A 22,368-nucleotide genomic window follows, 5' to 3' on the forward strand; every position below is an offset into this window, starting at 1 on the left:
AGTATGTAGTAGCAGACAGTAGGAAGTGAGGTTAGAAGATGTATTGGAGAGAGATTCTGCAGGGCTTGAATATGATATCAAGGATTTTGTATTTTTGTGTGTGTGTGTTTGTGAAAGACACAGAGAAAGATAGAGAGAGGGACAGACAGGTACAAACAGACAGGAAGGGATAGAGATGAGAAGCATCAATTCTTCATTGTGGCACCTTAGTTGTTCACTGATTGCTTTCTCATATGTAAGCCTTGACCAGCGGGCTACAGCAGACCAAGTGACCCCTTGCTCAAGCCAGTGACCTTGGGTTCAAGCTGGTGAGCCTTGCTCAAACCAGATGAGCCTGCACTCAAACCAGCGACCTTGGGATTTTGAACTTGGGTCCTCTGCATCCCAATCCAGTGCTCTATCCACTGTGCCATCACCTGGTCAGGCTGATTGCTTTCTCATATGTGCCTTGACCGGGTGGCTACTGCAGAGCAAGTGACCCCTTGCTCAAGCTAGAGACCTTGGGCTCATGCCAGCAACCTTGGGCTTCAAGCCAGCAAACTTTAGGCTCAAGCCAGTGACCATGGGGCTATATCTATGATCCCATGCTTAAGCCAGGGACACCGCACTCAAGCTGTGAGCCCACACTCAAGGCGGTGACCTCAGGGTTTCAAACCTGGGTCCTCTGTGTCCCAGTCCAACACTCTATCCACTGTGCCACCACCTGGTCATACAAAGAGTTCATATTTTACCAGAAAATGGTGTAGGCAAAGGTGGGGGTCACTATCAGAGGTGAATATAAAAACAATAACAACAATACATGAAAGAGGGGCAGGAAATAATCAATACAATGCTTCCTAGAATTTAGAGAGGAACCCACAAACAAAGCCATGGATGAGAAGGTGTCCTTTAAAAGTGGGGCTAAAAAAGTTGGAATACTTTTTTTCTTTAAATTTTAGAAATATGGTTGGAGTACTTCTCAGAGATCAATTTTATTAAGGTTTGTATCTGTTTCAAAAAAATAAAAACCTACCTGACCAGGTGGTGGCAGAGTGGAGAGAGCATTGACCTGGGATGCTGAGGACAAAAGTGTGAAACCCCAAGGTCGCCAGCTTGAGCACAGGCTCACCAGTCTGAGCACAGGCTCAGAGATGTGACCACATGGTCGCTGGCTTGAGCCCAAAGGTCACTGGCTTGAAGTCTAAGATCATTGGCTTGAGCCCAAGGTCACTGGATTGAAGTCTAAGATCATTGGCTTGAGCCCAAGGTCACTGGCTTGATCAAAGGGTCAATGGCTCAGCTGGAGTCCCTTGGTCAAGGCACATATGAGAAGTAATAAATGAACAACTAAAGTACCACAACTATGAGCTGATGTTTCTCATCTCTGTCCCTTATTGCCCTTCTCTTTGTCTCACTTGCTTAAAAAAAAAAAAAGAACAATAAAAACCTACATTCTCTGGCTTCCTGGGAGAGGTTCTCATCAAACCAATTTGAGTAGACTTTGCATATTGTTCACATTATTGTAGTCTCACTTTTCCACAACCAGTAATTCAACAGGAGTCAACCTTGTATTAACCAGGATGTTTGATCAACAACAAAGTAGTGAGTTTACAAGGTACATTTACACTTATCATCTTATTCAACCTTTAGAACAATTCTATGAGGCAGGTACTACTTACTATACCATTTAACAGATCAAGAAACAAACCCAAGAAGGTGAAGCAATTCACCCAAGGTTGTATAGCTAGTAAGTGGTGAATTAAGGTTCTAAACCTGTACGTTGTGACTGTCAATTCCATGCTTTGTTGGCTGCACAAGCTGTGCTCCACTGAGCCCCAGAATCCTGCAGGAACTTACGGGGTCACTGGAGGCACGGGAGGCCTAGTAAGTGGGGCTGTGAATTCCTACCCTGCTTAAACTCATTTTAATTGCTGGTTGTTGCTTATTTATGTTGGGTCTGCATCAAAAATCTCACTTGCAAAAAGGTTTCTGTGGCTTAAAATCCTTCCAAAATTAGCACACCATGGCAAAGTTTCTCAATTTCAGTGTTATTGGCTTTTTGAGTCAGATAATTTTTTGTTGAGGAAAGCTGTTTTGACACTTATAGGATTTTTAACAGCATCCCTGGCTTCTACTCTCTAGATGCCAATAGCACTTCCCCCTCCAGTTGTGACAATCAAAAATGCCTCCAGACATTGCCCACATCCCCAGAGAAGCAAATTCTCCCCATTTGAGAACCACTGCTCTAAAGGCTGCTGCCCCCTTTTGGATGTTTGTGCTAGAGACTCTGAGAAATTAGGGATACAAAAGATCTAGTCCCTTACAGAGAGAAATGAACTCAGAAAAAGAGCCATTGCACAGAATGGGAAAGAGTAATGACAATATATGACTGACAAATGGAGTCAACCTCTCAGTGTCACAAGGACTAGTCAGGGGCTATTCGCCAAGACCCTAGGTGTTCATCATCCTAAACAGAAGTTTCTGACAAATAGGCCAATTAGCTCATTTAGAATATAATCTAGCCTCTGTTAGAACCAAACTCTATGAGAGGATATATTATGGGTGGGGCATTAGGTTATTACAATACCCCAGCCCATTTCCCCAACTAATGCCAGTCATAAAACCAAAGCATTCTTGAAAATTTAGGTCGGAAAGTGGACTTAACCAGAGAGAAAATGACCAAACATTGGCTTAATAAGACAGTATGTTCCATAAATTTAGGCAAAACTAGATGTAAACTTTTCAACTTCTTTTTTTCTCTACTTTCAAACATATCAGCTGTAAAGCCAGTAGCCACGGCCAGCAGTATCACAGCCGCCTGGCCCATGCAGGTTCGCATAGGATGGTAATGAAACAATGGAGCCAAGAACTGGTGGGCCATTAGCTTTAATCCTAGCTTGCACCTGGCGGGCAAGAAATACACACAGTGGGAAAACACTTCCTTTTCCATTCAGGGCTTCCAAAGCCACTGACTTATCTGAGTTTTCCTAGGATCAAAGTTTTCTACCTCACCAGCCTTATTCACCTCTGTTTTCCATCTCCTTCTCTCTGCACAAACTGGCTTCTCCCTCAGCACTCCGCCATCTTGGCTGCTGCTTCTGGCCTCCTCCATGTTGCCTTTCTCTGCTCTCCTACAGCATGGGCTCCTCCTAGAATGTAATCACTCTTCTTCCGGGAGGGAACAACATGATCTCTCTTCCTTTTAAAATCTTTTGGCACAAAAGCCCTTACCCAACATGTATTAACATAATCACGCCCATCCCAAGCAATCACCTGGGTGACGGGCTTCCATGTGGGCAGCTCCATCTTTAACAAAGTGAGCATGATATATTTTATCTGCCCAACATCAGCCATCTAGAAATCTTGTCAGTAAATACACTTGTTTTTATTGGTAGCTGAAACCTTATGAGCAGGAACATTACAGAATTTTTTTTCTTTAGCTGTAACAGTGGCTTATTTTCATTATTTTCTCCTCTCCATTCCTAGCATTGACTCTTGGTTCATATGCAATGAGCAACCATTTCTCACAAGTTTCCTCTTGTTCAGACAGATGCCAGGTTTGACCTTGTTCAGACTCCTTTATCAAGATGATAAACACTCAATAGAGGACTTAACTTATTCCTTTGCCCCAAATAAATTCAGTCTCCTGGCAAAGCTGATTAAGGAGATGACATCAGCTGCATTTCATAGTGGAAAAAAATGACAAGGTACTTTTCAAGGGCAACAATCGAAACTGAAGACCTCTTCTGACACTGAATTAAGGACCCTGAAATACATTTCTACCTAAAGCTTGGCCTTTCTGGCTAAAGAATATTTCAGAAATTGAGTGATGGTTTCTATCCAGGGAGGTGAGACACCTTCTTAAAAGCCCAAAGAGATGGAACTAAACTTCTGGAAGGGCAACATGATCTTGAGTTTTTGCCTGGGTTTCAAGAAATGCTGGTTCTAGTCCCAGAATTGCTATAATTTCCAAATGACTGGGAGTGGATAAGAAAATCTTACAGCACTCTCACTGCTCCAAAATTAGGCTTCTAACCAAAGAGCAGTCTGCTTGAGGCAATGCAGAGACAGAGCAGCCTACCTAAAGGGCCCTGCAGTCCTTGTATCTCCGATCCAGATGCATGTTTCCAAAATCTTTGGAGGAAGGGATTTACATATTGGGCAGGAAGGCCAAGATGCATTTCTCTGCTTGGGCTCGCCCAACTGTACCCTTTCCAGAATGCCAACCCAGCATCAGTATTAGACTCCCTGTAGAGGCTCCATCGACCATGAGGCCAGAGCCAGCCTCCCTTAGCAAGACTGTGCCCTGGGCAGCCAACCAGGGGTTTAAATGGAGACACGCCCTGTGCCCTCGGCCACATGTGCTCAAGAGAGTTCCTCTCCTGGAGTCAAGAACTCACAGAATGCCAGGCTGCTGGGGCCCTCTGGAGACTAATCCAGATCAATGTTTTTGTTATTGTTGTTTTTCCAATGTTATCTCCCCAGCAAATGTTTTTGTCTAAGAAATCTTCTAGTAGGCTCGATTCAGAAAGCAGAAGCGGGGCTGCTCAGGTTGAAGGTGGCTCTGAAGCTCACTTGGTTCACGCATCCCCCTTGGCCACTCTGAAGGTCACAGCTTCAGGAATTACAGCTTGACTATTGCTTAAGTTCCCATTAGACACAAGAGGAGACTGAAGCTCAGAATTCAGGAGAAAGACTAGTACTCTGGCCTCTGAACTCCCAAACCCAGAAGCCTTCTACCTATAGTTGAATCCCATTCACTTTTTCTAGTTGCCCGCCCCGCCCCCACTTCTCCCCCAGACCATGTGTCTTTCTTGGCTACAAATGAGAAGGAAGCCTTTCCATTTCCATCTGCATTAAAAATGAGCCTACCACACCACCCCTGGATAAGTTAACACCCCTCTTTAAAATTTTGGTTTTTCATCTGTTCCATGAGAAGGTAAGATGATAAGAATCTTCAAGTTCCAGCCCTGGCCAGTTGGCTCAGTGGTAGAGCATCGGCCTGGCGTGCAGAAGTCCCAGGTTCGATTCCCGGCCAGGGCACACAGGAGAAGCGCCTCTCCACCCCTCCCCCTCTCCTTCCTCTCTGTCTCTCTCTTCCCCTCCTGCAGCCGAGGCTCCATTGGAGCAAAGATGGCCCGGGCGCTGGGGATGACTCCTTGGCCTATGCCCCAGGCGCTGGAGTGGCTCTGGTGGCAACAGAGTGATGCCCCGGAAGGGCAGAGCTTCGCCCCTGGTGGGCGTGCCGGGTGGATCCCGGTCAGGCACATGCGGGAGTCTGTCTGACTGTTTCTCCCCGTTTCCAGCTTCAGAAAAATACAAAAAAGAAAAAGAAAAAGAACCCTCAAGTTCCTTAAATTCCAGAATTCTAATCCTAATCCTTCTTGCCAGAACTTTCCAGATGTCCCCACCACACCTTCATCCTCCAGAAACTGGTAGGTAGTAAAATGTTACAACAGCCACTTCTCAAAGTGGCTACTACAATAAGGGCCTGCAGTTTGCTGGGGATCCCTTAGTGACATGTCATTTAAAGAAAACTTGTAAACATGTCATGCCACTGCTGTCCTTTCCTAAGCTGTTTTATTTTATTTTTTTTATTTATTCATTTTAGAGAGGAGAGGGAGAGACAGAGAGAGAGAAAGAGAGAGAGAGAGAGAATGAGAGAGAGAGAGAGGAGAGAGACAGACAGAGAGAAGGGGGGAAGAGCTAGAAGCATCAACTCCCATATGTGCCTTGACCAGGCAAGCCCAGGGTTTCGAACCAGCAACCTCAGCATTTCCAGGTTGACGCTTTATCCACTGCGCCACCACAGGTCAGGCTCCTAAGCTGTTTTAAATGTCACTGATTTCTTTTTGATGGGATACTCTCCCTGCTTTGAGGCTTAGTCACTGTGTGACTAAATTTCCTTGGCAGACTTTGAAGTGGGTTTAAAGAGCCCTCCAGTTCACAGGAACACTGTCAGCCCAGCCCAAACCCACAGACCACCTTCCCACCCTGGCCCATCAGGGTGGTGATGACCACACGGCTGACACAGCACACCAATAGCTTGAAGAGCTGCACCCCAAGGCTGTGGTCCAGGTGCTCTCATTTTGTGAAAATTCCTCTCTCCTGCCTGATTTCCCGTAGTCCTTGGTCTTCAAGGCACATGCATGACAGCACCTGCTTCCTTGGAATGTGTCTACAGTGTCTGACTCCTGCAGTGCACAGATGAGGCCACAGATCAGAGCTGGTTAACGCCGCAGGTGAGGGGCAGGGCACCAGTGTAGGCCAGGGTGTCGGTAGGCCTGGATTCCTGTGGCCATCTCGACTAACTAGGCAAACCTTGGTCAAGTGACTGCTTCTAGTGGGGACCTTGTTTCCTTCTCTCTCAAATACAGGGACTTGCACAAGACGGTCTCCCAGGCCCATCTAGCCCTTATGCACCTGCATCTAAGACCTCAGAAACCATACTTCAACTCTATCATCATTATGACCAAAGCCTAGAGAAGGGCAATTCATTGGCCAAGGTCACACTGGAGCCAAAATGTATGTCTCAAGATTCTCAGTCTTTTTCTTCTTTTTTAAAAAAATTAAATAACAGTATAGTCTCATCTTGTGGATGCTTAGGTTTTTTAAGTGAAATGTAATATAACTATAATGTAAGGCAAATATTGTCTCTAGTTAAATTTACTCAATCTCTTAAATATAGTAGAGCACTGTTTTTTAGTATATCCAGAAGGGACTTTTATTTTCTCTCAGAAATACAACAAATTATTGTTTCTTTCATTGAGCATCAGATGAAGTAGTCGACTGTGTTTAGAAAGGAGCCCCAGAGCAGTAGTTACTGAAAGAGATACCTAGAAACCAGAACAACCAAGGGGACAGCATTTGCACACATCTATTTTCAAGTTCACTCCATGGCATCTGTTCATTGGAAAGGGAGACAATAAAAACCTGCATTCAGTTTTCATCTCTTCTCTCTTTTACACATCGAGTACATATATATAGCTCAGTTGGTGTGTGTTAAATGCTCGTATAATGGAACACCACTGTTCTTCTGTTAGCTCTATATCCTTGAGGGGTTCAGCATGTCTTCCTTTCTGTCCACTGTTAGCCTTAAGTTCCAATTCTTATTCTTCTCACCTAGTCTATGGCAATAGTCTCCTAAATGTCTACCAGCTGTTTGTCTCTCCTTATCCAGTCCACCCTCTAAATGTGTCCAAAGGAAAAATGTTGCTTTGAGTGTGCCACTCTCAAAATCGTTCAATGTCCCCCCACCATCAATGGAATGAAGTGCAAGAATCCAATTGATAACCTGCCATAAACTGGACACTGCAGCAAATATAAGTAAGATAGTACCTGTCCTCAAGGAATTCACAGTTCTGTAGCATCTGATGAGACAAGTATATAATTAATGAATTAAAGCTAGGCAATTATACTGTCTATGAGGCAGTATATAAGTTGAGGTATGGTCATTTCTGGGTGTTCAGGAAGACTTTGGAAATAGTTGACGTTTAAGATAAGTCTTGAAGGGTAAGTAGGAATTTAGTAGTGCAATTCCCTAAACTTCTCAATCTCTCTAAGCATTGGTTTTGTCATCAGTACAGGAAAAAGAAGTTTATAATGATACAGTACTTTTCTCAAAGGTTGTGGGATGGTTTAAATGAGATAATGGCTGTAAGTAAAATCAACACTGACAATCAAAAGGCAATCATGCTGAATGGTTTAGAAATCAACTTTAAAGCCAATCAGACCGAGGGTCAGGTCCTGCCTCCACCTCTTATTGTAAAATGGGGATAATAACCATGCCTATCTCATGGGCTTCTTGGGAATATCAAATGAAGTAAATGCTTTCATGGTATATGTTCAAGACGTGTGTGATTAGCTCAGTAACTATGATTGCAGTGGTAATGATGGCAATGGTATGAGTAGTGAAGTGCCTGCTGGTATCAGTGGATGCTCAATAAACGTCAGGTTTCTCAACTACTCTGATTCGACCACTAGCTGGCTAGCCATGACTATGCTCTTGTCTGGCAATTTATTGAAAGATACTTTGAAAGGACTGTTCAAATGCAGAAGCTTATTTCTCTCGTGTGTTTACCTTGTAGCAACACAAATTTATGGCAGTTCAATCTATTGCTTTGCTTCATTCCTATAAAGTAGGGAAAGCAGGGATCACTGCACCTAATTTAAAGAAAGGAAAGTGGAGCACAGAAAGCTTAAATGGATTTGTCCAAGTCTCAATAGAAAGCCAGGTCTCAACTCCTGGTCTTTGTACTCCCAAATCAGGATTTTGTCTTTAATTCCCAGAACAGGTTTTATCATGGAAGGACCTTGATCTGCTTCCTGAGTGTGCCTTTTTCTAAGGCAACACTGCCTGTCAGGGTCAGCTGGTAAAAGTTAGTAAAAATGGAAGAACCTTGAGGGTCTAGACTTTGTTAAAGAACTCTTTTATCCCTATCTTGAGAAGAAAAATATTTTACGAAAAGTAATTACAATGGTATCTGAACTATAAAGGGTGGGAAATGTTCAATTTATTTGTTTGTGGTTCATAAGTGCTAATGGTGAACTCAAGGTCACTCCACTAGACAGACTGTCAGCCTCATAAGTTCAGGGCCCATGTCTGAGTTTTTTCCTCAGCAGTGAGCACAGTCCTGGGATAGAACAACAACAGAAAAGGTGTATGTCTTCTGCTAGTGAGCATAAAGGGAAGGACTGGTACAGGAATCAGTCATTGACTTCGGCTGAGACACTGGGCAAGTTACCTCTCTGCTTTGGTCCTCAGTTTCCCCGTATGTCCAGTGAGAAAACTGAGCTAGCCAGCCTCTGCAAGCCCTTCCAGTCCTGGCAGTCTGCACCTAGCAGTCCCCGCCCTCCCCCAGGTCAATCTGCATCCTGCTGCTTAACTGAGAGAGGAGCCCCTCCAGAGGCCCAGCTCCCGCGGACTCCTCTGGCCCCGCCCCTAACCTCTGTGCAGAGCTCTGTGTTTGCTCAGCACGTGCCCTCGACCTTCAGGCTGCGGCTGCCCCCAGCCACTGCAGCAGCTCTGCTCATTCTGCCTGAGTGGACAGAAGGCCTTGAACCCTGAAAAAAATGAAATGAGAAATGGATAAATGTTTCTCATGAATTTTAATTGTATTCTCTGGTGAGATTCTTTCATGCCAGAGATGCCAGCTCCCAAACACCAATGCTAGCTGGTTCAGAAGAATCAAGAAGTGAAAATGAGCTTCAGAAAAGTGTGGGGGGAAAGCTAATTTTATGCAGGAAGTGCAAACAGCACAGGCTATGGAGTGATGAAAAACAGAAGGAAGGTCACAGCAGGCTGAAGCAGGGTGTGCTCAAGCGTGGGGAACAGGAGGTAGGGGTGCTCTGAGGTGCAGGGTCCCTGGTGTGCAAATCCACGCACTGTGTGTACACAGGCTGCTCTCAGACACACCCTAATAAAAAGCAGAACTTGAATTTACTTTGGTATGCACAGTCATAGAGGAAAAAGTGAAGGGACAGTAGCTATTCATTGATTCAATAAATTTATTTATTGAACATTAAATGTAATCCATAAGTAAATTAAATAGTGAGTCTTAAGGTGATACGCAAAGAAATTAAACAGAGCAGGGTGAAGAGGGGCCCTGTGAGGCTGGGTGGGGGCTATGATTGGAATATGTTGGTCAGATGAATCCTCATTGAGAGGGTGATTCAAAGAAGCTGAGACAGTGAGCCACGTGGCTTTCTGGCAAAAGCATTGCTACCAGCAAGAATAGCCAGGGAAAGGCTCTCTGGTGGAAAGCGGCTGGCATGTTTGAAGAAGAGCAGGAGGGCAGTGTGGCTGGAGCAGGAGGGACAGGGACAGGAAGCAAGAGAGGTACAGTGGGGAGCAGGGAAGGGTAGCATGATCAGGGATCTGGGAACTAATTTTCCTGCTAAATGCTGATGGGCAGTGTCAGACTTGACAAGCTGCTTCCACACCAATGTTTCTCTCATTTGACCTCTTGACTCTTAGAGGGCAGAATTAACGTCCACCTTGTATGTTTGTGAACTCAGCCTGAACGCAGAGGTGTGCTTGTGAATAATAACCACTGGGTGTGGACAGGGCGGGGAAGAAGCCATGCACAATAGCACACCACTCACCACTCTTACACTAGACATTAATATCTCAAGAGCATAGATAACTGTAAAATGCTCAAGTAGTCAGGAGGTGATGAGTTTTTATATCATTGATTTTTAATGTATATTATTTGTATGTAAGTTTATGAAACGTAATTTTTCATGATGGCTATGTATAACAGTAGGGTCACCAATAGCCCTAAAATGTTGACAATTGGTTCCTGTAAGCTGGTACCAGCCAGCTCCAACCATCCCTCCCTAGGGAGGATAAAGTGACCCATGACATATGCGTGGCAAAGCAGTGACCAGAACCCAGGTTGTTGGTCTCTATTCAAGCTCTCACGGAGGGTTTCCATGAGAACATTTAAGGAAGTACAGTAACTTTGGGCCGGGATGGGGCATAGGAACACCCCAATTCACACATTCCTTGGTGCTGCTGGGTGAACCTGGCCCCTGGCAGGTCCCTTCTCTCTACTCAGCACTTACTCAGTCAGTACCTTCATTCCAGTCCAGACTGCAACACACCTTGAGCCGGGCTGCGGGCTGCGTGCTGCGGAAGAACAGAGCAAGGCTTTGTTTGTAGCTGTCTCCAGCAAAGCTCCTGTCCCGACTCTTTGGGGCTCAGCCTCCCGTGTCTGAGGGGATTTGCATGTAAATTGGCCTAAAGTCAAGGAAGGGTCAGGTGGGGATTCTGAGCCATTTAGGGGCCATCAAGAGTATAAATCCTTCCTGGCCTGCCTTCCCAGCCTTGATTCCCAGACTCTGGACACCCACCCCCCTACCTCCAGCCCTGCTCCTGCTGAGATGCTGGGCACTGCCAGTTTCCCACCTGCGGGAAGCCTGCTTCCCAAGCTCCCAGTCCCCTCTCCCCAGCCAGCTCTTTCGCCTCCGTGTGCTCAAGCTGCCTGATTCCATCCCCTGTGTCCAGAGCCCTCCCTGCGAATGGGCGAGCCCAGCTGAAGCAGGGGGTGTCTTAGACTCTAAGGACCCATGAGGGAGCTGTGTGTGGTGATGGTGTCAGCATGTGCATGTACACAATTCCATCTGAGGGGCTTCCCCACCTCTGGTACACATTTTTACTCTGACTAACAAAATAAATAAGAGCACTGTACTGAGACTATCAGCATACCTGGACCCTGATCCCGCCTCTCATTAACTGGCCATGTGACTTTGAACAAGTTGTTTCACTTCTCTGAGCCTCAGTTTCCCCAACTAAGAAAGGAAAGTGATAGACTTGATAGCCTTTAATGTTTTCTATCTCTGACATTCTGTGGTTCTCTGATTCCAATGACTGAGCCAGGGCTGGAGACAGGACATGTGGAGTTTCTCTCCAGTCCGCTACTCCTGAGATGCGTGGCCTTGAGGACGCGCCTCACCTCTCTGGGCCCTGAATCACAATGTCTACCTGAAGTGCATTCGTTGCAAGACTGCCATCACAAGCAGTGGTGGGATTCAAATAATTTAACAATGGTTCTCGACCCTAATAATGTTTTAAGTATAAAAAAAAGAACCAATATACTGAAAGGTAGTTTATTATCTCATGCATTTAATACTTAAATAAGAACAATAAAAGAGGTACACAAAACTAGATTGTTATTAGAGTTTTAAAATATTAATGGAAAATATTAAATAATACATGACAAAAACAGTAAAACTGTTATTTAAGATATTTCCATATGGCTTCTTGATTGGCATCTTCACTTGCAATTATTTTCACAATTGTGGATGGAATGAACATTATTACTACGGGTGCTTAGAGTACGCTGTTATACAGATGGACATTAAAAAAGAATAAGGAATATAAATTTGTGATTTCCACATTGGGAAGCTGCCCAGGCACCCACCTTAGAGACAATGCTGATTACAAGTGCCATTTTAACAATTGGTTCTCTGAACTCAACAAAAAATTAAGTATTGGTTCTGCCAAACTGGTGTAAACCGGCTGAATCCCACCACTATTCCAGCTCCTCTTAAATGAGGCCATCTTGCATCCCAGATCCACCAGCTATGCTATTTTTATTTTCATGGCTTTCAAACACTTCTGAAATACAGTACACACACACACACATGCACCCACATATTTTTTTTTTCCTAGTTTCAGGTTCTTGTCTGGACTTAATATCTTTAATGTACTCCTTTTCATTATTTTTAACTATAATTTGAATGACTGGATAAAGTGGCAAAACTGGGCTGTTAACCCCTGGTGCAGCCCCTGGAAGTGATGGACTTGAGGTGAAGGTGACCCCAGGAGCACAGAGTCAGGAGTCGTGGGCCTGGGGTTGTCACTGAATCGCTGGCCTAAATTCATATATCTAGGAAAATACTTTGAAACACAGGAAAGTAAAGAGATTCTTGGACTTAATACTGTTCTCTGATGGATGAAAGCTTTTAGAAATCCCTTATATATTTCAAAATAAGGGGAATATCCCTTCCCTGTCACCCATCTCCCAGGATTGTTAGGAAGCTTGTGAAGTGCAGAGAGCCAAAGGGGCCTGAGACGCCGCCTGCCAGACAAGGAGTCTGGGCTGTGCGGCCTCTCTAGGTTCCCCTTCTGCTCCATCAGCCTGGGACCTGTTGAGCTCATGAAAAGAGAAGTCAGTGATGGTGCTGATGGCTTTAGTGAGATTAGAAAGAGAATGGAACCTGGAAACAAAAAGATATCCAGAGACAGTTCCAATCTCTGCATTCTCCTGCAAATACATGAAATTGCCCATGACTCATTTAGCTGGGCTCCCAGAATGGTGTCATTTCAGTTGGCTGCATCCCAGTGGCCTGTTCTTCTCACTCATTTACTGGATGCTGACGACAGTTTAGGCACTTTTCTAAATGTTTTACATATGTTGACTCATGTTGTACTTATAACATTTCTGTGATACAAATACTCTTATTTTCACTGTTTTACAGATCATAAAACCTGTATTCTGTGTGTGTTAGTTTCCTAAGTCTGGCATAACAAACCAGGTGGCTTATAACAAGCTTCTTGTCTCATAGTTCTAGAGACTGGAAGTCTGAAATCAAGGTGTTGGCAGGGCCACGCTTTCTCTGAAGGCACTAGGGAAGAACCCTTCTCCGCCCCTTCTGGTTTTGGCACTCCGTGGCCTTCCCTGGGTGTGGCGGCTTATCTCCAGTCTCTGCCTCTGTCTTTATACTTCCCTCTCTATGTATCTCTGTGATCAACTTTTCTTCTTCTTACAAGGACACCAGTTATTGGATTAGGGTCCAACCTAATTGAGTACAATGTGATTTTAATTACATGGGCAAAGGCCTATTTCCATATGAGGTCAAGTCAAGTTCAAAAAGACTCAAACACATCTTTTTGGGGACTATAAATCAACCTACAAGAACGTTCAAGTAATTTCCCAAACATCTAATAAAATGGTAAAGACTCATGTTTCACTAACAAAGATGAGGTCCCACATGAATCAGTTTCAGTAAAGAGTTATATCAAAAAACAAGAAACTTAAAAAATGGAAAGCAGTTGCACAATTCAACTCATTCTCTTGAGAACCAAATAAAAAGAAGCAGATGTTCTTATCACAAATATTTTTAAATGTTTAATCCCTCCCTCTACTTCTCTTTCTTTCTTTCTCTCTTTCTCTCCCTCTTTCTCTCCTCTTCCTACCTGCAAAAGTCTTCATGAACTCCTCATCAGAGAATTCTTGTTTCTCCCTCATCCATCCACCTACACCAACCCGATATCTTCTTGTCTTAGTGACACAAGCATAGGATAACCACAATAGAATTCCCTTTGAAAAACGGGATGAACAGGAGTCATCACAGTTACTGATCCACAGTAATCTGAAAGCCAGCCAGACCCAGGTTGTCTAATCCAGAGACCAGCTCTGCCCCCTGACAGGGTTCCCCCATTCCTCACTCTTTGGTTCTTAGCTCTGCCCTCTGGCTTCTCAGCTTCATCCTCTGGGACCTTCTTCCTTTTCCATAAGAAATGGCCCATTTTGCAGCTGAGTAGATCTTTCCACTTATCTCCTGTGCATTGAAACTTGGGGTCGAGACACCTCTTCTTATTTTTAATTGTCTCAGTCATTTATAGTCCAAGCTGGTTGGTATATCTCTCTTTAAAAAATTATGGTGTCTCATATACCAGAATATAGTCCACTCCATTAGACAAAAACAACACCCACAGTTCTTTTCAAAATAGGCCCCTCTCTCTACTTTCAAAAGCATGTTTGAGTGCTATGAGACAATGCTCATAAGATTCTTCAAAGCCCCTTTTTCCAGCTGATAGGGAGTACTAGGCACTGACTTAAATCTTTTATGTTTTAATGAAGGCTCTTACAGCCAGATATTTGACATAATTTTTATCATGAAGCCATATATTGCTCTTAAAATATCTTGCTCGTATAGAGACCAAAGGTGAGAAATAATCTTATTTTCCAACCCAGCTAGTCCTGTCCCCTCTGTATTTCCTCTAACTTCTGCTTGCATACCAAAGACTTGCTTCTTCCTGCAGTACTTTGCTATATACAGCTAGAAGCGCGCACTGGCACTAGCAACTTTCTGCACAGAGATCTCCTCAGCCAGATTCATAGATTTATCACTATCTATTTTTCTACCTAAGTTGCCACAGGCAAGTAGTTTTGCCCCTTGTCTCACCAATACATCACTTTTTGTCAAGACTCCTATAGCAGTTTCCTCACCTCTAGACAAACTGAAGTCACGTGTTCTAGTTTCTGTTACTGCACCATCCTACCCCTGATGCCAGTAACAGTATCTGTCAGAATGCAGTCAGGAGAGCAGTTTCTATGAGTGTTGTGAGACAATGTCTATTCATGGGCATTAGAACTCATATAATCATAGGAGGAACTGGGAAAGTGAGGGTCCCAGCTGTTCATAGACAAGGAGGTGGAGGATCATAGAAAGGCTACTAATCAGTTCTCCAGAAACCCTAGAATGGGTGAAAATGATGGTATCTGCAGAAGAATCCGATAATTAAATCCATCTAACAAACCCAGGTTGGACAGTGAAGGGGGAGCCTATGTGAAAAGATCTATAAGAAGCTATTAGCTCTGAGTAGCTTCACCCCCTGTGGGTCCACCTACAAGCACCTGGTGGTAGGTCTGAGCCACCATTGGTCATCAGAGCCAGTAGTTGAAAAGAAGGCCAGGATGCAGATAGAAAAGAGTGAACATAAGTTATGACCTATTGGATATAGCCACATCTGTTTATTTCTGTATCTGATCACAAAACAACCTTCAGAGAGTAAAGAGCTGTTGTGTTCTAAACTCACACAAGTTCCCCTTTTGGCCAATACTATCCTGGAACTATACAGGGAAGGAGACTCTGAGGAACATAGTTCCCAGATTAACTACTGACAACAGGGCAATCCAGCACTGTCTTAAATATCTGCCTAAATTAACTCTGAAAAGCTCTTAAGGGCCCAGAGGAGATAATCAGAAAGCCTTCAGGATGTAGCTTCTGGACAAGGACAAGCAAAGCCTTGAGTCACTGAGTCTGTAAAACAGCCTTTGTTAGTTGGCCTCATGCCTTAGGAACATAAAAGTCATTGGCTATGGAATCATTATTCTGCAGTTGTGGGCCAGGAGCCACTGCTCGTTAAATAATGATTTGTCTGATTCATTTAGGTCATCTGGGATTCAGATTTCTCATCTATAAAATGAAAACTATCACTCCTAAGCTATGTTCTCCATCCATTGCTCCAAGGAACTAGTGGGTGACTGTCAGTGTATTTGTTAAACTCTGATAACATTATGGACATGTGGAGAGCTACTGTAGCTGTCCATCTACAGATAGTTGGACAACTTTTCTGCTACCCTGCCTTGGTTTTGCCAAGGAGTTTTGTGTTGTTTCTACTGGGGCAGAAAATTCATAGAAGACAGACTCTGACTTCACCTCCTTAGATCTCTCTTTTCAGCCTTCTGTCCTCAATAGAACCCCTTTCTTACAGAAGGTGGTAGTGTGAAGAGAGAGGTGGCTGAGATGCAGAATACCTCCAGGCCAGCAATTCCCTCTGCCTGGATGCTCTCCCTACTGCCCCTCAACCTTCCAGCTACTGTTTCTACGGGCCTCAATCCTACTCACCGTTGGGTCCCAGATCAAAGAACACTTTACTTTCTCTTCCTAAATGTATTCTAATTCCTCTCATCTGGATGCTTTTTCTCCCCCCTTTTTTTAAACTGCTGGGACTTCCTACCTTTCATTGTAATAACTATTCTCTGACAATGTCCTAATACATACACATTTGAGGACTTATCTTATTCCCAGAAGAAGAAAACTTGCAAATTAAGCTCATACAACAAATAAATAATTTCTGGCATTCTCCAAATTATAGTCAGACAGAAGTTGACATATCAATAATTGTTGAATTAAGTTGAAAGAAAACAAATTGAGGGCATGCGTCCATGTATTGGTACCCTGAATGACATTAGCCTAAAAGGACATGGTTGCTCATGATAAGATATAGAAAAATGAAGAGTCTGTGATCCCCAACCAAATGGTTCTTGGTTTTTTATTATTATAAATTTTGTGTCTTCATGTGATAAGGTATTTCCCTTCATCATGTTAATATAATGGCCCTAGCAATGGGACAGTCCAAATAAGAGTCAGAGCTCAGTCTTCCACCTGTTCTCAGAGGTAAATGATTTTTATAGAATTTTATAATTCATAGCAGCAGCTGCAAATATTAACCAAGGCCAGTGACCGCCTCTGTTTAGGTTATGGCTGGAACTGTCACTGAGCCACATCCTCTCTGGGAGACAGTCCATACACCCAAGATAAGATTTCAAGAAGCCCTTGAGCCAGAAAAGTTGTTTGTCAATGTCTATGTCTTTTGTCATGGACGCTCTGGGTTGGTGGGTTTATTTTTCCAAAGTCAGAACAGTTCCAAAAGCAAAATTGATAGCAGGAAATGCTTGTGATTATCTCTCTACTCTTAGCAAATCACTTCCCCTCTCTAGACCTCAGTTTCTTCAAGAAGAGGGGCAAGGGAAATAGCTCTTAAAGCCCCCTCCCTCCTAGCTTTGATATTCTGAGCTGCAGGATGAATTCCCAGGGCTCCAGGGTCTTTTCTTTCTTCCTTCAAAAGGTGTATATGGCTCAGATTTTCCCATGGGTCTCAGCTGGGGCATGCTTACCTGTTCTCTAAAATAGTGTCGCTCTGCAGGTGATGACAATTTATCTGCCATCATGAAATGGTCCCTAAGCCTGGAAGATATGAGGAGGGAAATTATTTATCGCAGACATTCATTAAATCTTGCTTTAATCCAAATTATCTCCAATTGGTTTCACTTGAAAGTGTCGCCTGACCAGGCGGTAGCGCAGTGGATAGAGCGTCGAACTGGGATGCAGAGGACCCAGGTTCGAGACCTCGAGGTTGCCAGCTTGAGCACAGGCTCATCTGGTTTGAGCAAAAGCCCACCAGCTTGAACCCAAAGTCACTGGCTCCAGCAAGGGGTTACTCGGTCTGCTGAAGGCCCGCGATCAAGGCACATATGAGAAAGCAATCAATGAACAACTAAGGTGTTGCAACATGCAACGAAAAACTAATGATTGATGCTTCTTATCTCTCTCTGTTCCTGTCTGTCTCTCCCTATCTATCCCTCTCTCTGACTCACTGTCTCTGTAAAAAATAAGAAAGAAAGAAAGAAAGAAAGAAAGAAAGAAAGAAAGAAAGAAAGAAAGAAAGAAAGAAAGAAAGAAAGAATCCATGCTACAGGTATTATAGAACCCAAAAGACTTTGAGGATACCAAATTACAGGAAGGAGGCTGCTGAGTCCAGAAGTGTTAATGTTCTAGACATCACTATTTATTAGTAATTGCTTTTATATTTTACGGTTATCGACCACAAACAAGTTCAAGTTCATCAGATTCTTTAACAGGAAGCAATTTGTGTGCTGAAACTCCTGTTCACCATCTTCTGGTAGGTATGGATGGATCTTTATGTATGGATAATATGACGTGTCAGAATACTAGTACAGGTGTGTCAAAATTGGAAGAGAACACAGAGTTCATCTCTTTCAAACCCCTGTTTCGTTAGGTGGATAACTGAGAACTAAAGAGGAGTTGGCCCTATTAGTTTATGGTAGATCAGGAGTGGAGCTCCGGACCTCTGCCTACACGTTGCATTCCTCCAAAGCAGTGGCCACCAAGACAGCGCACTCCAGCTCATACAGCTACTCCGTCATAGCAGGAGCCCTTCCCAGGCCCACATTCTAAACCTGTTTAGTCTTATTTTTATTAACTTCTAAGCAGAGCAGTTTAACTGGTTTCTATTCTAAAACATTTCATCTAGTAAACTCATAAAGATACAGGAAATAAAACAGTACATAACAAAGACATTAGAAATGCAAAGGCATTACAGTATGGGGATGTTCGACGTGGGGCAGAAGCAACATCACACAACACAATATCCCCAAGATGGTTGGTGTTTACCAAAATGTCCCTGGGTCCCCAAGAAAACATTAGTGTGTTTCACCTAAGAAAGAGTGAATTTGTATAAAACCCTTTAAAAAAAAATTACACACACACACACAAAGGTTAAAAAACCTTTTAAAATTCAGTTAAATAAAACTTCAGCTATCTGGAAAACCCAGATAATGAAAATAACAAACCATCTGCAATGCTCAAGGAAGACATTTCAGCTGCATGCAGATAGGCACATTCTACAGTAATAAGTCTGGTGCAAGTTTGGCTAGCATCTACAGAAAGAAGAAATAAATAGCAAAGCCATGATCTCATCTTCTGTTTACACTTCAATTCCCAAAGTTAGTGATTAACTGTCCTTGTGTTTTGTTGCCAGGGCAAATTGTTTTTCTTTAAAACTCCCAGTTATTTTAAATAAATAAATCATTAGTTTCAAAACAGAAGTGTCAAATGTCAAGATACTCTGACATACTAAACTAATTAATAAAACAATGAATTCATTAAAATCTACTAGAGATAAGCAACCTTTGAGAAGTCTCCTTTAATGACTTTGAAAGGCAGCAGAAATCATTCTTGGTGAGAAATTTTTCTTATGCATCTTGGCTAAAACATCAGTCTAGAAGTTGCAAACACAAATACAAGCTTAGGTTAGGTGTAAACAACAGAATCATGGGTAGGCCAAGTATTTGTGGTCAAAAAAATAATACCAACCAGCTGCCATACTGTGCTTCCCAAACCAACACATGCAATCAACTTTAGGCAACTAGTTCAAGATTTCTGCTTGGGCCTCTGAATTTACACAGGGCCTTTGGCTCTTCCAATTCTTATAGCAAATAGGCAATTTTTGCATCTGAGTCTTACCACAAACATACACAAAAATACACCATTTCTGGATGATTCCAATAGTTTTGGTATTATCAACACTACCTATTAAATATAGATCTGATGACATGACTTCCCTGTTCAGAAGTTTTCAATATCTTCCCTTCACTCACAGAATAGTCACTTATTCTTATGGCATTCAAGGTCAATCATAATCTAATTTCAACCTGTCATTGTAAGTGTATTTCCTACAGTCCCCACAGGCTACCTGGCTTCTCATTGTACTCAGAATGGGTCTTGTACTTTGAGTTCTTGATAACAGATAACTGCTGTGTGTCAGGTCCTGTTCCGTACACTGAAGACACATCTGTAAAGAAAACAGTAAATCAGAAAAAGCTAAGAACTGTATGATTTCACACATAGGTGGGATATAAAAATGAGACTCATGGACATAGATAGAAGTGAAGTGGTGACCAGGGGGAGAGGTATGTGGGGGAGGAGAATAGAAGAGGGGGTTGCGGCAAGGGTGTAAAGAGGGACGAATATAAGGTGATGGAAAATGATTTCACTTTGGGTGATGGGTATACAGCAAAATCAACAGTTCAAATGCTATAGAAATATTCACTTGAAACCTATGTACTCTTATTGATCAATGTCACCCCATTAAAGTTAATTTTCTAAATAAAATTTAAAAATTTAAAAAAAGAAAGAAAATAGTCTTGGTGTCCTGCAGCTTAAATTCTAATGGGGGTATTTCACCGCCTCCGAGTGCATTCCCAGTGTTAGTTTTCTATTAAACCACTTGTCACGCTGTATAATAGCTCTCTGTGTGTGTCTTGACTGTCTCCCCATGCGCAGTTCAGCTCCATGTCCTGTTCATCCCCATCACCTGCTTTGCCCAGTGGGAGGCACACACTGAATGCTCAATGAATGACTTATACTGTATATAGAGATTTTATTTTTCCTTTAGAAATGTGTTGTCTCTGTTGCATATAGAATTCATCTGTGAGGTTATCTACTGTTTTTGAATTTTAACACTGAGTTATTTTCAACAAATAAGTCATTTGGTTGTCAGTAGGAATAACAAAGCCATTTGGTTGTCAACAGGAATGACATAGGTCAAGCTATTTCTGATGGACTTCAATAAAATGAATGAAACAGTGATTGGATGGCCGCTTTGACTTAACCTATAATGTGTGTTTCCTTAAATTCTAAAACCCCTAATCCCCACCCTTTGGGTTTCCCAGGCTGCCTGGTCTGTTCCTGGGCAGCCCCACCCTCTTTCCTACTGGACACCAGCAGAGAAACTAATTTGAGAAGCTGCTCATCTTTGTCCCTTTCTCTTTGACCTCACAGGTGGAAACTGAAGACCAGTTGCTGGCAATCTTCTGTGGCAGTGAGAACACAGACACAGAGCATACTCCTGGCCAGGAAGTGGTCCTCTCCCCTGGTTCCTTCGTGTCCATCACTTTCCAGTCAGATTTCTCCGACGAGGAGCGATTCACGGGCTTCGATGCCCACTACATGGCTGTGGGTGAGTGAGAAGTCGGGGCTCATCCCAGGTCTCCCTTTCTCAGGAAAGATGAAAAGGGCCTTGTGCTTGCTTTTCGGCGATAAGCACCTGAATACTCAGCGCACAGATTCTACCATGAATGCCTGGCTTCATTTGCTCTCACGTCTATCTGCCTGATGACTAGTGACATGGAGCATCTTTCTACCTGCTTGTTGGCCAATTATATATCCTTCTGTGGAAAAAGTATATTTAAAATTTTTAAGTGGATTCAGAACATACCTCTTTTTTATCTCTCTTCTTCTAATGCTTGGGACAGGGCTAGACCCCTATTAGCAACATAGAAAGAGAGGCCGCATGGAGTAGCCCATGCTCTGGGGCCAGCCCCCCTGGGATTGAATGTTGCCTCCACCACCTACTATCTGTGTGACTTGGAGTAAGTTATTTAGTGTCTCTAAGTCTCAGTTTTATCTTGTAAAGAAAGGTGCTAGTAATAGCCCTGCTTGCTGTGATACAATCATTAGAGGACAGTGGCACCACCAGGAGTCAGGTGCTTGAGTTTGAACCTGGTTCTGTACAAGCTTGGCTACGCTTCTCAGCTCTCTGAGTTCCAGTCTGCTCATGTAAACAAGTATATTGGCTACTTCTGGGCTTCATGTGAGGGTTAAATGATGAAACGCATGTACCTCCCAACATAGCGAAGAGCCCCTGCTAAGTGCTCTGTTCACGGTGGCTGCTGTCCTCATCGTCCACATGGGTGAGTGGCCTGAGAGTCTCTGCCTGCCCCGCAGATGTGGACGAGTGCACGGAGAGGGAGGACGAGGAGCTGGCCTGCGACCACTACTGCCATAACTACATCGGTGGCTACTACTGCTCCTGCCGCTTCGGCTACATCCTCCACACGGACAACAGGACCTGCCGAGGTGGGGCCTAGCAGTGATCCTTTCATCACCGTTATGTGTCACATTTCCCAATCAGATTAGGGAGGCTCAGAGGAAATGCAGGTATGTGATGGGAACAATTAAAAAGAAGCCAGAGAGCTGTGCCTCTAGGTACCACACGGATGATGCTGAGGTGCCCAGCAGCCCTCGCCTCTGGGCCACCTTTCTTCCTGGGCTGCAGGAATCTTGGCCCTTTTCTCCCCATCTCCTTTTCCACTGCTTACAACCAATCTGGCCAAGTTAAGAGGGAGAAAAGGTTTTGCAGTCCTCTCTCCCTGAGCCGTGAACTAGGACTCACCCAGAAATTCCTTTTTCTCTTCCTTTCCAAGGCCCCTAAGTTCCTCGGTGATAAAGAGAACGTCAGTCCAAAGGAAAGGAGAGGGAGGACAGAGGCACCGACAGGGACAGCAAGGAAACATCTCATTCTTGCTATCTCTGTTTTCAACTCTCATCAACATGCCTGTTCTGCCACAGGCTCTGCACTGGGCAGAGGCGGACACACGGGAGGGTGCCACTGCTTCCCACAAACGCCACCCTGGCTGGTGGGTAACAGCCACACAAGCAAATGGTAAAAAGTCACAAATGCTACACAGGAAGTATGGGCACAGCACAGTCAGCCCACGTCCCCCTGCGGAG

The 22,368-nt window shown here is 43.7% G+C and overlaps 1 protein-coding gene across 4 annotated transcripts in view; it reads left to right on the forward strand.

Moving 5' to 3' along the window:
- The window catches only part of MASP1 (MBL associated serine protease 1), a 72,411-nt gene that overhangs the window by 10,585 nt on the left and 39,458 nt on the right, over window positions 1-22,368 (forward strand). For all 4 annotated transcript variants that reach the window (XM_066240897.1, XM_066240898.1, XM_066240896.1 and 1 more), the window contains exons 3-4: window positions 20,638-20,815; window positions 21,583-21,714. In XM_066240897.1, the coding sequence (XP_066096994.1) occupies window positions 20,638-20,815; window positions 21,583-21,714 (310 nt within the window). The remainder of the gene's footprint in view (window positions 1-20,637; window positions 20,816-21,582; window positions 21,715-22,368) is intronic.

Source organism: Saccopteryx bilineata, chromosome 8 (genome assembly GCF_036850765.1).
Source record: "Saccopteryx bilineata isolate mSacBil1 chromosome 8, mSacBil1_pri_phased_curated, whole genome shotgun sequence".
Taxonomy (NCBI): Eukaryota; Metazoa; Chordata; class Mammalia; order Chiroptera; family Emballonuridae; genus Saccopteryx; species Saccopteryx bilineata.